At 40.8% G+C, this 17,260-nt stretch overlaps 2 protein-coding genes across 2 annotated transcripts in view; one reads left to right on the top strand and one right to left on the bottom strand.

Moving 5' to 3' along the window:
* Positions 1-619: 619 nt before the first annotated feature.
* Positions 620-5,753, bottom strand: acot8 (acyl-CoA thioesterase 8). The gene is made up of 6 exons (XM_062394822.1): positions 5,525-5,753; positions 4,352-4,488; positions 3,911-4,136; positions 2,996-3,153; positions 2,488-2,679; positions 620-1,244 (listed from the first exon to the last, which is right to left on the bottom strand). The coding sequence occupies exons 1-6, from the start codon at positions 5,725-5,727 to the stop codon at positions 1,126-1,128; spliced, it is 1,035 nt and encodes a 344-aa protein (XP_062250806.1). The 5' UTR covers positions 5,728-5,753; the 3' UTR covers positions 620-1,125.
* A 5,323-nt stretch (positions 5,754-11,076) lies between these two features.
* The window catches only part of phactr3b (phosphatase and actin regulator 3b), a 43,687-nt gene continuing 37,503 nt past the window's right edge, over positions 11,077-17,260 (top strand). The window contains exon 1 of the mRNA XM_062395153.1: positions 11,077-11,281. Coding sequence (XP_062251137.1) covers positions 11,161-11,281 — 121 coding nt within the window. The 5' untranslated portion in view covers positions 11,077-11,160. The remainder of the gene's footprint in view (positions 11,282-17,260) is intronic.

The following is a 17,260-nucleotide window of genomic DNA, read 5'->3' as shown; positions in this document are numbered from 1 at the left end:
CATCACTGAGTGTATCTAACATTCCCCTTTACCTCCATGTTTTTGTTTTAGCTGCATCTGTAGAAGACGAATCTACAGGAATCCAAATGTGCATGGATAACATTTAGAACACAGAATAATCTATTCAATCACTTTGACAACAAGCAGGTGGACAAATCTTCATTCCATCAGCCTCCACAATCACGCTTTGTATCATCTCTTTGAGCATCAGTCTGTAAGTCTTCCTGGTCCTCCTGCCTCAGGTCATTACTTTTCTTCTGGTTCTGTCCTCACTGTATTCGGTTCACTTGTCACCACCAAGCGTCGGACCCATACCTCTCCAACTCTCGCCTGCATTCCTTGCCTGCCATTATATTGACTGATTGATTACAAGATTCTTTAAAATAACTTTCAAAGAGCAGCAGAGTCAGACCCCAAGTTGTATTACAGAGATAATAACTCCCTTATCTAAGACCTTTCAACCAACACATGATAGTAGTTCCTAACAGTCAAGTGTGGTAACTTAGGTTGAGCAGGCTTTTACCATCAGGGCCCAGAGGCTCTGGATCTCCTTCCCTGAGGTAATTAGACTTAGCTCCTGTTACCAGTTTATAAAATCAGGAAAGCCATTTAATCAGGATGTTGTTTGTATTTAATGTTTAATTTAGTTTTCCAACTCTGATCACAACTAAGCCATGATATCTTTCCACTATTGTATTACTATATATCTATAAGCACACTGATAGTGTCAATCTTGCTCTTATGTTTGTGTGATGACCTTCCGAAAGCTCGATGAAACAAATTTGATGCTTTGTTTTTCTTATGTTGACTGAAAACAATGTGTCAAATCAGTGACACTAAAAGAATAAGCAGATCTTTGCAGTAGAATATGGTCTCGACATTCATGAATATCAAATAAAAGTATGTCATTAGCAGCAGCTCATAGAAAACATCTCATCTAACAAATGAGACCATGTCACCATTAGAACCTCTTCTTCATTGACTGCCAATAATATTAGATTTAGCATGTTCTTGATACAGAAATTATAAACCCTATAATCAATATATTTACATTAAATTAATCTATAAAATTATAAATAAATTGACATCATGAAAGTTATACATAAATTAGACTTAGGAATGTGTTTAAAGTTTGCTTGGGTCTTTGAGGGATTTCACTCTCAAGACGCCCTCCTGGGCACAGGACACAGCCAGGACCCCGTCTCTTCTCCACAGTCTGCCTTGAACCAGTCCTCTACTGCCCCCTGCCGGACACATCACAAACCACGTTAGACAAAAGCACGATGCACAAAACTGACTGTCGCCAGGATTTGACAAGGTGTGCTGAGACGAGCTGCTACAGTTGTATTGTCATTTGTCACTGATTTGGAATCGATTCCATTCAGATTCATAAGGTTCTAAATTGATTTCTAACTTGATTCAACTCAATTTCAGTTATTATATCAGTTATAACTAATATTGCTTGGATATAAAATAAATTATCAGAGAACACAGGGTGTTAATTGTACAAACAACACTCTTCACTGATGCATTATTACATTTTAATGTAAGGACTGATATTCTGCACTAAGCTCATATTGCCTGATATACTATACTGGACTGACCAGACCTCTCTGAAAGTCTCTGTGGTTTGGAGACCGATGGTACATTTTAAAGATACAGAAATTATTTTATATTTTGTTATATAATCACACCTGGAAAACTCAAACAACCTTTTTACATTCCTCAATGGAAAAAGTGTAGACTTCTTCAGACAGAACTCAGGTGCCAGGCTTTTCATCAGAGTCAACAGGTTGGAACACATCCCTCAGTTTTAGCCTCTTTACAATGGCTTCTAGTAGGTTACATGAATTGATTTCAAGGGTCTTATAAGTACTTACTCATAGATGTTGAATACACTAACTGTAAGTCCCTTTGGATAAAAGCATCCGCCAAATGACATGTAATGTAATGTAATGTAACAAGGCACTTAATGGTCTGGCTCCTCAGTACATTACAGATCTTTCATCTCCATACAACCATGATTGTATGTAAATTGTAGATCCTCCGGCAGGGGCCCTTTCACTGTATTCTCGGCGAAAGACTAGGGGGAGACATAGCTTTTGAAATAAGATCTCATAGGCTCTGGAACACCCTGTGTGAGAAAATACTGTAGGCTGAGTCAGTAACTTCCCTTACAGCAAAGCCTAAACTTACTTGTATAATACTGTATTTTACCTAATTCTAGTTTATATTATTGTAATGGGTGCATTCTTAAATATCTGTCACACGTTTAGTGATTTTTTTCTTTTATTGTTTTCTTCGATGCCTATTTTTTAAATGTTTTTTTTTATTTGTGAAATGCTATGTGAATAAAGATATTAATTTCTTTTCAACAACATATGTATAAATACATGTCACTGTGTGGTTTCAGAAGTTTGTAGCACTGTGACGCACTCAGACACAACAGATGAACCACAACAGGTGAGAAGCACACACCACACTGACCTGCCCATGGGCTGTCGCACTCGTACAACATCCACTGGTCGCTGCGGAACGTGGTGTGGAACCACATGGCGTGGTCCAGAGAGGCCACGAACTGGGCTCTGTAGCTGGGGTAAGGCAACAATGCAGTGCCAAGGAATGCAAAGTCTGACACATATGCAGCAACGCAGCAATGCAGCTTCATGTTGCCTTCACCTACATGAACACAAATATAAAATAATTCATCGAATCTAGCTTATAGTGTCTTATCAGTCTCACATTTTCATTTATTTTCCCAATGAAACTTTTCCTCCAAACGTTTATGCACTTTTTCTCAGTTTGCTCTATCTGTAAATATTGATACTTTCATCATGATAGCCTTGATTTATTGTTTGTTTTAGCTGCAGCAAATATTCAATACACTTAAAAAATTAGACATGGACGTAGAATTATAGGATGTCGCTTCAAATTCTATTCCATATACGTAACACATTCCTGCAAAGGGCAGAATAATTCATTAAGATCATTTTACCAATATGTCCTTGTGCTCGCACCCAGAACAGCTTCTTCGGCTCACAGGCAGCAGGTCTGTAAGAGGGTAGTGGCTGGACTGGCTTTATCTCAATGGGGATCTCATTAGCCAGCAGTTTGTTCAGGCCTTGTCTTAATTTGTCCGACAGGTCTGGTTTACTGCAAAATAACAGAAGATCGTGATTGAGGAACACTGTCTGCAAGGCAATTCAAGGACTTTCTTAGAAAATGTTTTTCCTCTTAAAGAGTCAATGTGTCAGCTGTTGGTGGACTTGCTTCAGATGGCACCTCTGTGAGTTTCTACTGGGATACTGTTTCAAATCAAACGAACGAGTGATCATGGAAAATATATTGTGTGTTGTTTGTTTTTGGTTCCTGAAACATAGCTTGATCCAATTTCATGTTTGAAGCTTAAATGAGTCCTCCAGCTTTGTGGTCTACTGCAATCTGTCTATTTACTTGGGATACAACGTCAATTCCACTATTTTTTATCTTAATAAATTTAACAAGATCAAGTAAAAATTTCAACATGATCAATTTCAAGGGGAATACCAATTGACAGTGATAATAGGCTTTCACATCAATGAATCACATTAAAATCAACTAGATATTTGAATTATCAAATCAACTTTCCCAGTAACCTAATTCTTCTATATTACTTCCTTAAACTTTCAAATATTCATCTTCTCAATCATTTCACAGCTTTTTTCCCTCTTTCTCCCCCTCAGACACTGTTAATGGAAAAACAACAGACACTGTGGTTGACATCTTAAATTAAAAGTGGAAACCACTGATGGTACCTTCTAATGTAATATTCTAATCCAACCAACTGAGAATAAAAGCTCCACATATGCCTTGCTATACATGTGTGTTTTGTCTGTATTATTGCCTTGTTAATGACAAATGGTTATTCTACTTGAGATGAAGATGAATAAGCTCCTCCACAGTGAGTAGGTCTTCAGGAGGAGGGACCACCGGCATGGTAAACTGATGCTGCACAGGGCTCGGCTGCAGCTTGTGGAAGGACGCTTGGCAGACCAGTATCGGCTGTCCGTGCTGGATGGCCTTCACGGAGCGCACTGTGAAACTACGACCATCTCTTGTGCGGTCCACTTGATACAGCACCGGAACCTTAGGGTCCCCTGAAAAACATCCAGAAGACATCTAAAGAGAAACAGTAACAAAGAATCTCTGTTTTTATCTGGACTGTTTTATTGATTATTGGTAGATGAGGTACTGTTAAATGTATACCTCTGTGAAACAGTCTATTCTCTTGTTTGAAATCTTCTTCTGAATCAATTAACACAGTCTAATATCACATGTTCAGTTCAGGCATTATGGGGTCAGCTCATCTTACCTGCTCGCACAAAGTAACAGTGCAGAGAATGGGCATAGAGGTTATCATCGACAGATTTGGCCGCGGCCACAAGGGCCTGACCGATTATCTGACCTCCAAACAAACGCTGGCTGCGCGGTATCCAGTGATGCGTCCCTCTGGGGGAAATTAGAAAAACAAATAAAGCATTCAAACAGGTGCAACCAACTAAACCTAATATATTACAATAAAACAATCATCAAATAATCAATACCTCCATGATGGGTTTAATGTTAAGTTTGTCAAAACAGGTGTAGATGTGATTGTGAGATCATTTTGGAGGCTGAAGTTTGCGATACTATTCATCTGCATCGTATTTTACAAAAACTGTTTTATCAAATTAAGTCTACTCATTGATTTGAATGAGAGTAGGTTCATTGAAACCAGCACCTGTTGATTTTAGAGGTGGACTCCTAACTATGAGATATAAATTATATAGTATTTAGCATTTTGGATAAACATCTGTGCATTGTACTTCATAGAAACACATTAAGTACAAAACAGCACTTCCGGTTCCCTCATCCCACAGTTAGAAGCTTGGAATTATGTCTGTGGTTACAAGTTCAGCAAAGAGATTCTCATGTTTTAAAACATAAAGTAGCAAAAACATCACTGGCGACTTTTAAAAGGAGGGTTGCTAACACAGACTACATGAGACTACACAGGTTGTAGACGACATTTAACGTCATCCAAACTACTCATCAATAGTCCGCATTTATATCCAATTAGAAATAGGAACTTTATGTTGGTGACGCAGAAGTCGTGCGACCGTGCTGTAGTTCGTGTAGTCTAGGCTAATGTTAGCAGACTTCAAAACACACAGACGTTGAGGTTCATTTGATGGCATTGAGTTGCTGAGCTAAACGTGTTAGTGTCATAAAGTTTAGTTGGTTAAAGAGCATATTTCCTGCAGGATTATAAAACACCATTGGACAAAGAAACGGGCTGATTTAAACGAAACGATCGTTTCGATGTGAAACTCAGGTATGATCCCTGTAGCAGCCTTTGGTTTCTACACTAAACAATGATCGTTACAGCATTGAACACAGAGTTAGTCAATATGGGAATATACACTTAGAGGTAGTACTATCGTATTTACGGTGAACCCGATAGATCCAGCTGTCAAGTCGCCACAGCTGTGCACAGTGAGCTCACCTGTACAGGTCTACATCCAGCTTTTCTAAGTTCAAAACGCTGGTGACCAGGACACTTTTCAGGTCCTTGGTGAACTGGGCTTTGGCTCCATGTTCAGGTCTGTCCGGGCTCTCATCCTCTGGTGAGCCGGCGCCCCCTGAACCCTCACAGCTCTGAGTTACACCGCTGACAGTGTTGACAGCGTCCGCCTCTGTGTCTGCCATGTTTCTCAGACTTCTTCTTGATGCCTCTTCAGACTCCGGACGCTGCGAAAACACATTGATGCCCCCTTCAGGTCAAGCACAGAACTCCACTGATAATTGTAAAACCAATGACTGCATTTATATCTATTTACTTTAATGTATCTTTAAAAATAGTCAATATATCTTCATATTTTAATATTCAGTGTATTTTAATTTTATATTTAGAATCAGAGAATGTATCTTCATATTTACATATACTTGTATATATCTTCATATGCAGAATATGTATCTTTCTTTACAAAAAGCGGGTATGTGTATTTATATCTTTATTTAAAATGTATATATATCTTCATATATGTGTATACAACAAATGTATGTGCATATCTTTAGTGTACACGTCATCATATCTTCATATACAGTGAGTATATTATCATTTCTCCATATAAATGTCTATATGTGCTATATGTATATCTTTATACAGACAATATATCTTCATATCTTTGTATATAGCGAATATATTTTATATCTTTATATACATTTTATATAACATTTATACAGTGTATATATCTTCATATCTTTATGTGCAGTGTATTTGTTTTCACATCTTCATATAGCCTATTCAGTCATTCTTCCTGCATACTGTATGATACAGTTCCAGATGTGAGATGTAACAATAACATGTTACTTTCTCTGTGAAAGTAGCTGCAGTGGAATAAGTTGTTTCCTTTTTTGAACCAAATGCCCCATACCCCAACATTTATCTTCCTATGTACTTAAAACTGCAGAAACTGCCTAAAATCTGATCCATATTACAAACATTGTTCCATATGGTGCCAGAATCCTCAAAAAGACAACAACACCACTTAATGTGGACTGCAGGACTGTCACCTCATTACCACATCATTTTCCCTTCGAGTGCACCCAGTAAGGGTTGTTCCTACTGCCTGAGCTTCTGCGATCACGCCCTTTAAACTTGATGGAAGGATAAGATGTAGGTCAGGGAAGAGCCCAGTAAATCTTCAGAGTGGATCCAGATCAGGCGATGGATCCACGATTTCTTCCCCTACTCTTAAACATTGTGAGATAGTAAGCTTTTCAACAATTTCAAACACTTTTCCAGGGATGGCACGTAAAGAGAACTCTCTTAACATCCATGAGTGTGTTCAATTTGATGCAGCTTGTTTTACTTTTAGTAGACGGTTGGCAGAGGTATGCACTCGACCAAGTGTCGTTGTAGTTTTAAAAGCCCTAAGACAACCCCGTCCAGTATATGGATATTTATTCGTCCAATAGACATATGTATATATCGATGGTATATTACAATTTAATGTGAAGCTAGATTTATTATCTGCATATTCATTCTGCCATAGAAGTTTGTGTTTATGTTAGAAACTATAGTGTGAAAAAATGTCTGCAGTGGAGGATTGACATTTTTAATCATATCTTCGTAAAATTAATCATACATCTGCAAAAGACACTTTATGATGACATGGGGGTTGTATGAAGCTGAAGTGGTCTGTGGACAACTGGGCCTTGTCTGCTGCATGCAGGGTGTTGGGGCAGGCCAATGGTCCAATGTGGCTGGACAAGGTTCAGTATGCACAAAACCAGTAATCAATGACAGACTGTGCACATTTAGGGTTTGGATTCAACAACTGTGGTCACACAGAGCATCAGGGTCATACATGTCTACTGTTTCTTGTCAGTCTGCATTTTAGTTGGTTTGTTAGAGTTTATCCATATTTCTGCTGCTCACCTTCTTTTCTTGTCTTAGCTCTTCAGACAAACAATTTGTCCTTCAGGCCCCTCATCCTGTTTGCTCCTGTAATCAGCAGGAAGCTGGCATATCGCTGGGCAGAAACCATTGTCTACTTTGAACACGTTCTCTGGTCAACTGGCAGCCGCTGTCTCTTCCAGCCACCAGTTGTGTGATTATACTGTTTGGAATCAAGTGCCATGCTCGGCTGGCATTCTCTACTGATCCCTTCATTATAACATGAGAATTTGCTTCTATATATATATATAATTTATTTTGTTAATGAATCTGTATTTATATAGTGCTTTTCTGGTCTTGATGAGCACTCAAAGCACTTTAAAGTACAGGTTTACATTCACACACACATTCATACAGTGCAACTTTCTCTATGAGAAGGGAAAATCTGGGGTTCAATATCTTGCCCAAGGGCACTTGTAATGGGAAAGACTGGGATTGAACCATGAACTTTCTGGTTGCAGGACTACCGCTCTATAGATAGACAGCAAAACACCTTTGTGCCTCAAAACAAATTTGACCTCTCAAACATTATTATTATTATTATTATTTGACACATCAGATATCGTGTCCACTGTGTATATGATAACAGATGTAAATCTGTTTAAAGTGGGTCCAGTTTATGCAGTAGTCAACTGGCACAGCCACACATCATATACTGGCTCTGACTGTACATGTCTAAAATTTCACTTGAGCCAGTGAGCCAGGAAGTTACGTATAAGTCCACTGTTACTCCTCCCATCACAGTTATGATATAGTCAACTGCATTTATCTTTACACACTATACTTTACATACAAAAACACACAGAATGTCTGTTTTCTGGATTTGGAGCACATTTCCCACATTTTGAGCTTGCAGTCTTGTTTTTCGTAGCTGTAGTGTTTTTGTTTTGCTTGAGTATTCTTGCTTCTCGCTGTGTGAAAGACCCTAGGATCATTCTTTTATTTTTAAGGGGAACATCAGACATGACTTAAACATTGCTTTCCTAACTTTGTTAAAAAAAACCATTTGAAATAGTAGAGTATTCCATCGTAGTAAATGGTCTGTATTTATAGAATGATTTTTTTTCATGAACACTCAAGGTTTTATGAAGTACAGTTTTGCCATTCAGCCGTTCATGCACACATTCATACAGTGCATCTATGTGTAGCACTTTCTCTAACTCTATCTACCATCAGGGGCAATTTGAAATTCAGTACCTTGCTCAAGGACAATGCGGTAAACATGGAGGAGACAGGGATCCGACCACCATCCTTCTGGTTAGTCGACGACCCACTCTATCTCCTGAGCCACAGTATTAACACTGAACTTGTTGTTGTAGAAAGGATCAAATAAACAACACTTTATGTTTAAGCTCCCTCCATGCTGTTGCAAGATGAGATTTACTGGTCCGTGAGTTTATTTAGTAATAACCTTGTTTTTCTCAGTTATATTGATCGACAATGACAGTGCATACACATTTATTGTATTCTGTTCAGTGTACTTACTGAACCGGTTCTCAGCTGCTCCCCTGCAGTGATATCAGAGGCAATTGAAACTTGTAATCGTCATTTGTTCTTTACAGATACATTCATGAAATAACAGGTAAAACCAACAGACTACGTACATTTTTGTGGCGACCCTGCCTGCAGGCTGTGTCCTGCATATGATCATGTTTTACTGCAGAGAGCATAGCAAGCTCTGTGGTTTTAGATGACTGCCTTACCTTGCGTGTCAAACCCTGATGGACCCGTATGTGATACTTCATCCATGTTTGTGTCTCAAAAGGCTTTTGGACTTGCATGTAATTTATAAGAATTGACTAGTGGTGCTATAGTGACTCAGTCTGATGTGTCTGCCAGCTGTCCTGCTGAACCTCAATGTGTGTGTCCCTCTGTGGTCCTTTCTTTCCCTGCCCTGCTCTGTCCCCTCCAGAGTGACAACCCAAGATAGAATATGGATGTGGGCCACTTCAGGCAATGATCAGGCACTTCTGGCCTTCTTGTGGCCCAAACAAAATGGACCTGAGCCTAAACTGGTCTACTAAAATTGGCAAACATGTAGTGCTCTCAGCAAGGTGTAATTTGGATGTGAAATTAAACTCCCAAGTGTCATCATTCCACGCAGTATGTGGGCCTAATGTGGGATGTGTGGAATGTGGGCCAAATCTGCGGCATTCAATTTTTATATGCGGGACACATCTTCCTTCATGCAGAGTGTGCGGCAAGAGGAGCGACCACTATGTTCCAGTCGGCCAGACACTAGTCCTCTGACTTAACAGAAAGAATCGATCAGTAATCAAGGCTTTACCACCCAACATAGACTATGGCCTCTAATCATTCAACCCCCACCTCACCTCACAGGAGGACATGTCGCCCTGTTCCCAGTTCTGCTTCATCCCCTCACCACTTGACCAATCACCTGCAAGTGTAAAATACAATCAGGCGTCAGAGCAGTGAGCTGTACAACCAGCTTGAGGGAAGACGAGACATGAAGTGAGCTGTTACCACTGCAGTAAAACATTTCATTACGTGTTTGTTATTTTCACATGTGCTCAATTAATGCTCGTTCTTTTATAGCTTCTTATTAACAATGTCTAACTGTGTAAAAAATATTCATTCATTTCAATAAAATAACACAACAAGTTGTAATACAATAATGCCCTTAACTTGTTACCATAGTCTGTGCTCCAAGGTTGATCTTGTTTATATTAAGAAACGGAGACGATTCAGCCCAGTGGGAAAACGTCATTATCAGAGTCCCCATTTTCTGCCACTCCATAAATGCAAAGCTGCCTTCAGGGGCTGTGGGACAGATCACATCTAAGAGTTGGTCTATTGCAATGTAAGTCATCAAAGCGTGAAATAACCCCAGAAAGGAGTTTAGCCAGTGATGGAGGAAATACTCTGATCCTTTACTAAAGTACCATTAGCATGATGCTAAAATACTCAATACATCAATAAAATTCAATACAATTGAGTAGGTGTCATCAGAAAAATGATGACCAAACCTTGGCTAATTGGATAAGTGGATGTAGTCAGATTTGTGTATGGAAAATTATCATTGGGATAAATCGACTGAGAGATTTTAAATTGAATAATTTGCATATATTTATAAAAACAAAGTTTAAAGGTGCAACCTTTTTTTTCAGGTTATTCATATGTTTTGCTTGTAGCCTTAATTCTTAATTTATAAAACAACTGGTAACTGTAGATTAGAACAATACTTTTCTATGGAAGTTAAGTACAAATACAGTACCTTTGTACTAAAGTCCATGCATTTAGTTACATTCGTCACACCTGGTGAAGGCTTTGCTTACATGGAGAACGGTGAGCTGCAAACTCTATGGTTATATATTTAAATACTCTAATGCATAATCTACATTATATGTCTGAAGCCCCTTTGCCTTTACTTGACTCTAGATATTTATTATTTTTCTCTTCAAACTAAACGAATCTCACAAGTTGACTTAAGACTTTGTATCTGAAGATATTGGGGAACATTGAGAAGAGGGGGATTTACGAGGCGCACGGGAAGGCGCCATGATGCTGCGCGCGTAATGGATTTCCCCAGCAGCGCTGCTGCTCGTCTTGGAGCAGGGGCTGCAGCTGCAGCAGCGCAGCCATAGTGAAGCAGCTCCACCACTTGATGCTGGCGACCTTGGCCGGCGCTGGCTACGCCTTCCAGCTTCCCCTCTCCCACCATGGCATCGTGCTCCGCCGCCGGGCTGGAGGAGGAGGAGGACTGCGTGCTGCAGCGGGGCCGATCTCAGAGTGACCCGAGCAGCATCACCGAGATCCGCCTGGGTGAAGCGCACAGAGCAGGTAAGCGGCAGAGGGGGAGGCAGGGGGGAGCACGCGTGCTGTGACAGCTGTCACCTCTGCGCGCTCTGGCCAGGTGCTGGATTGATCGCACGCGCATCGCAGTGACAGGGGCGCTCGTCTGCAGCCCGATCACATCCCTGTGAATATACATGCAACAAACGTAGGTTGTGCTGTAAACGTGCGTCATTTACTCTCCCCCTGTATGTGCTCAGTGCTGAGCTGTGCGGGGCCGTGCCGTGCTGGGCTGTAGGCCTTATTTCTCTAATAACGGTGCCACTTACAGAGACCCAGGAATCAGGGACGTTTCTGTGCAACACACAGCACGAGATGTTGTCCAATGGTGTCTCTCCACTCGCGTCTCTGATGACTCATTATAGCGGTGCATTAAAAATAACATGCATTGATTAGCTGAGATTTACTCATGTGCAGATGTTTCTCAGCTGGAGCCCATGCAGTGCTTCCCCCACCAATCTGTCCCATTACCCTGTTTATTCCTCTCCATATAAATATAATTGTTGTAATTACCTGCAGACGATGCCATTAATCCAAAGAAAACCCCCCATGACAAAAGTAACTGTGTTTTTTATGAGGCAGTTATGATATTTTTGCAGCAAGGTGAAGATGTAATGTACAACTTGCCCTCACGCATGGAATGCAGTGCATGGAACTGAAGCTGATGAGAGTGATGGCTGTGTATTTGGCTGTTTCCATGGCGATCCAAATGGCAGAAGGCAGCACTTGGCTCTCCGTCTCTGAGCTGACACAGTGTTTGTCTGCTGCACTCACTGGTTGTTGTTGGCTTTTAGAAAACATTTGGTTTCGGAGTGTTTTTCCTCATTGCTCTCGGTGATATACTCTACGAGAAACACCACTTAGTCTGTGAATCGTCGTTGGGATTCACGTTTCCACTGGGAGTCGCTGGGCTAAGTGGCCACCAAGCAGCAGTCATGGGATGTGTATGGTTTTGAAAGGTATTGATCAGTGGATCTATATGGCAGAATGATAAATCCGTCATTTTAATATCCACCACCGCCCACACGTTGTCGACTCAACTGGTTTCGCTACGTAGAAAATTATGCTACTCAGCTGCTGTTGCACAAATGAGAGGCTCAGTTACCGAATCCTAGTCCGATGTGTGTCTGTGTGTAATATATGAGACAATGCATAGTACATAGTGTGCCCTTTTGTTTTCATTTGTGTGTGTGTGTGTGTGTGTGTGTGTGTGTGTGTTTGTGTGTGTGTGTGTTACGGTCTGAAGGTGTCCCAGGGATCAACTATCTTTAGAAGTGAGGGCCATGGCAACACTGCAGAGAAGATCTTCAAGTTCTCCTGCTGACAGGAGGATGTTTTGTTCGTGCACTCGGCTTCTACCGCTTGTCACGTTGTCGTGGTGGTTATTGTTACGTAACAGCGTTGGTGTACAGGCAACGCTTGCAGCAGTGTCCTGTGATACACTACATCCACTGTTCCTTGAATTCACCCTGATCCCACCTCCGAAAGAAGCGCTGCAGCAGATTTCATCCAGATCCGATGTTTTCCCGTGCAGCATCATGCAGACAGGGATCGGGCAATGCTGCGGCCCGCCTGCCCTTCTCCTTCCCCTCTGTTTGGCTACTAACCCTTTCCTAGCCCTGGCATGCCTACTGCCGCTTTGATCCTGGTCCTTGAAGAACCATCTCCATTAGAGGGGATAAAAGGGGGGGAGTGACACATCCCTGATGATGGCATTATCATGGCATCCAGCTGGGCAGTGTCACACTGAATCAGCTGCACTCTAAACTGGGCCTAATACTCAAGTGTCTTCTTCTTCCATTGTGTTGCTTTTACAGTGATGCACGTGATCACAACCGAACGTGGTCACAACCGAAACAGAAACCACTCAACATTTGTGCAGAGAAGGAATCTTTCAAATCAGATTCTGATTCTACATATTTTAGGGCCATCAAACATCACACAGAGCAACAAGGACTCTGATTCTACCAGAATAGAATGAAGGTTTGGAGATGGTTTTGCTTTGAGAGGCGATGACAAGCAGCAACATTGTTCAGCACATACAGGTTACATCACAATCTCAGTCAGAGATGACACAGAGCTGTAAGTGCAGCCAAAGTATCGAAGCCCAAAGGTGAGATTCATGCTGCGCTCAAATTCTGGCGTGTAAAGTAGCCAGCAATCCATAAATTCATTACGTTCATGAAGAGAAAGACTGGGCAGGCACAATGTGATACTTGCACTTGCAGACAGAATTGGCAGAGTTTTCCCAGCTGATACGGTCTGCTGGTGGAGAGGACAAGTGTGATTTTGATGGCCTTGGCGTTTGGTATACTCACAGTCACAGATTCATCATCCTGATCCATGATGTGGCCACAGCAGCGATCCTGGATCTGCATTACATAACTAAATAAAACCAAAACCTAGCAGAAAATGAGCACTTGAACATACGTCGGTGTGATAAGAACCAGCTAAAATGACAGAAATCCTCTTTGGAAAACAAACTATTTGCCATGTTCTTCGACTTCAATTTGGCCCTTGTCCCATCCACTAACATTGAGGAGATGGGGTTTATGACTGCACCTGTTTCTGCAGCCAGTCACCAGGGGCGATTTAGATGATTTTGATTAAGCCTCACTTTTGGGAAGCTGACACACTGTTTATCTTAATATACAGTCTATGGTATGAGCCTGCCATTGGCTGTGTGTCTCACCATTTATTAGTCCTCCATGTCTACATCCTCTTACTGTATTTAACATCCCCTTTTTAACAAGAAGTAGTCTAATTGCTGAAAATATCAAGGTTTGAGGAGGACCTCATAGTTTCAGGTGCAGTTGTATACCCACAAGTGGCATTAAATCGAGTTCCCTCTCACTCGAGAACTTCTCGTTCACGCTTTAGTCTGTGTACCTGTCACTCGCAATCTGTTGTCGAGAGAACACCGTCATGCACGTACACAACCGCTATCATCATACATTGAATTTATCTGTGGGAAAAGTTGCAAAGGAAGTGAAAAAAATCCTGAGTCCACCAATTTATTTGGATCTGTCCCCAAATTCAGTTGATTCTTCTTTGAGCCATGTCGCACCCATTTACAAAATCTCATGGAAATCACAAGAATAACATTATTGCCCAAATATCCTGGTTCAGCTTCGTACAAACATTGGTTGTGTGCAAATTATACATTATGAGCTGCATCGCAGGTCCATTTACTTTCACTTTCACTTCCAAAATAAGTGCTTTAGATAAACGTGTTTCTCAGCAATCAACTTGGTACCAAGTTATCATTATCTGTAGAAATGATGACCAAAATAAAACACAAGTTGTTAATTATAATATACAGGATTTTTAAATGTACTTTTGCAATTGACATCCTGATGAAGTCCCAGTGGCCTCAGCAAACAAAACACAACATTATAGGGCTGATGGCGGTGCTCTGTCCGTCTCTGGTGTTACCTCGTAGCCTGCTGGAGTCTCTTCTCTTGCTCCCCTCGTCTCTCTGAGCCGCTGATGTTGTGCTAATCTGACATGTCGCTCTAACATCAAAGGCTTTCTCCCTAGACTCCTCCGGCGTCCTCCAATCACCATGGCCCGTCACACCGCCTCCACCCACACATCTCAGCTACGGACTGGCCTCAGTTTGGTCCTCATGGGGGTTCTGACGAGGCGATTAAGATTGTTTTTATTGAATCAGGGTGCCTCATGTTTTATTAACCTCATAGCGTACACATAAGATTATAAGAGAGTAGGGTCCCTTGCCAATATGAGCCACTTATGGCTCCCCAAAAATGTCACCTCCTTTTCAGTCACAAATAATATACAAACAAATACAATTTTGTGCTTAATCGAAAGAATTTGTTTACGTACCATGTTGTAATGTCTGTATATACAAGTCTACATTCAGTCTATACATTGATCATAAAAACTATATTTGCAAAAGAGTTTGCTGTTGGGTGCTTGTGAGAGATGGAAATGTAGATTTAGATACATTTAAGAGCTGATTATAAATTATGTTGATATGATTATAAATGATAACTTCAACAACCCGGCAACTCCTGAACCAACATTTTCACAGATTTTGCAAGTTGTTGATGCAACTCTAGATAGCATTCATGTGAATTTTGAGATTCCAGAATTTTTTTGGGGTGAATCACCACATGAACATACATTAAGTCTATTCTTAGGCTATAGCAGTATCTGGAGTATCTACTTTTGTTCATCAAGTAATTTAGCATTTTTAACACTGCAAGGTAATGAGGTAATGGGGCAACGCTAACACTGGATAGCTTCATATATACAGTATATATGGTTTGCCCACTATATACATGGTCGGCCGCTGCTAAAAAGCAATTTAAGGGGAAACGCTGAAATATAGATAGATGAAATGGATCATCAGGGGTTAATGCATACGTTTAGAAGTCAGTGTTTATTAGGAACACATCCACAGACGTAAGGTTTGCAGTGTAAAGTTGTACTCTCTGAATATACCATGGTGACACTAGAGAGATGTTCAAAGGTGTCGTAAACACCTGCACATTAGGAGAGGTCCAAAAATGCTGCTAAGTGGGGTCAAGAGCAGTTGAAAAGTCAAACTGCCACCAGAGGGCTCTACTTGGCAGATGGCTGTGTTTCATAAATGAGGTAGGCGGTCACTGTCAATGAGTCCAGCACTGCAGTCGCCTGACCTCTAACAATGGGGACAAATGGTTTGTCCAAGGTCGTACTGCATTTAGAGTGAGAATAGACAGACTTTCTCAGGATTACTCAGCGCTTTACTTCAAGGTTTAAGAGGAGACGCTAGTAGACTGATGCACTTCGAATGAATATTCACTTTACGTCGAATCACCCTTCAGACTGTGAGACTGGAATGGGGATTGTGCAGGCATTGTTAGAATAAGCTCTCAAACCTTTTGAAATTCTCGCAGAGGAAAGCTTACTCCACGCTGAAAAGTAAGCTTTGCGTAACTTCATGCTCCTCTGGATATTTTTAGAACAGATGCAACTCCTCAGAGTGTTTTAGGATCTCACGTCTATTTAAAGTTGGAACATCTAAAAGCAAAGATGAAGGGTTTAGTTTCGAGAGTATGGCCATGATTAATGTGGAGCATTGCAGATGTGATGTGATGAATCTAGGGCTATTTTTTGATTTGCTGAGACAGTTATAGGTTGTTCCATCAGTGGGTTTTTACCCTTGAGTCTTTGTCGCAGCATTGATTCTTTTCTATGAGCCAGCAGAGACTCAATGGTTGTAAAGTGGCTAATTCAAAAATACCTCTTTTTGTGCCAAGTCATCTCTCATGTCATTATGTACTATGCAGAGATATCTCTGTGTCCCTCTGTCTACAGCTCCCTGTGGAGGCAGGCAGGATAAAACATGACATCACTCTCTGCCAGTGTATTGGAAGGACACAACAGCACTATGTAGGAGACCCACAGTGTGGATACAGACCCCAAACCCAATTCTCATTTCACATTTTTTCTTTGTATAAAGGGGAACACCACCAACTTCACATGTCCAAATCGGATGTATTGCCAGAAGTGGTGTCACTGGAGTCAGTAAAGCTGCAAACTCAAAAGTTTGAAAAGCTAAAATATATGGGGATGCAGACTTTTTCTTAAGACTAAAGGTTAATGTCATAATATCAATATCACAATATCACAATCAGTCATAAAAAAACAACACCATACAACATTTGTAAAGATATATTATATAAGTCCTCTACATGCCAATAGCCACAATGTCCACCAGTCACCCCCACAGGCCGTTTTATCCACAAGGTTGTTTTGATGTAAATGGCTAGTAGAAAAATAGTTGTAAGTATAGGTAGCAGCTTGATAGCCATTCATTTTCTGCAGAGAAACATCATCATTCTTTTGAGTGGCGTGTCCAGCAACCTGACCAATATAAGTTGAATTTGTACTCTTCTTTAATTCTTTAATGCAAAATTTAATCAAAAGGTGTTGATTATATATTCATTAGCTAGATGC

Source organism: Platichthys flesus, chromosome 2, assembly GCF_949316205.1.
Source record: "Platichthys flesus chromosome 2, fPlaFle2.1, whole genome shotgun sequence".
NCBI lineage: Eukaryota > Metazoa > Chordata > Actinopteri > Pleuronectiformes > Pleuronectidae > Platichthys > Platichthys flesus.
The sequence above is the reverse complement of the archived record's forward strand: the minus strand, read 5'-3'. Positions and strand labels throughout refer to the sequence as shown.

Coding starts and splice junctions, on each gene's coding strand:
- acot8 (XM_062394822.1), bottom strand. CDS start 5,727: ATGGCAGACACAGAGGCGGACGCTGTCAACACTGTCAGCGGTGTAACT. Junction 4,489..5,524: donor CTGGATGTAGACCTGTACAG/GTGAGCTCACTG, acceptor AATTTCCCCCAG/AGGGACGCATCACTGGATAC. Junction 1,245..2,487: donor GTGCGACAGCCCATGGGCAG/GTCAGTGTGGTG, acceptor TGTGTCCGGCAG/GGGGCAGTAGAGGACTGGTT.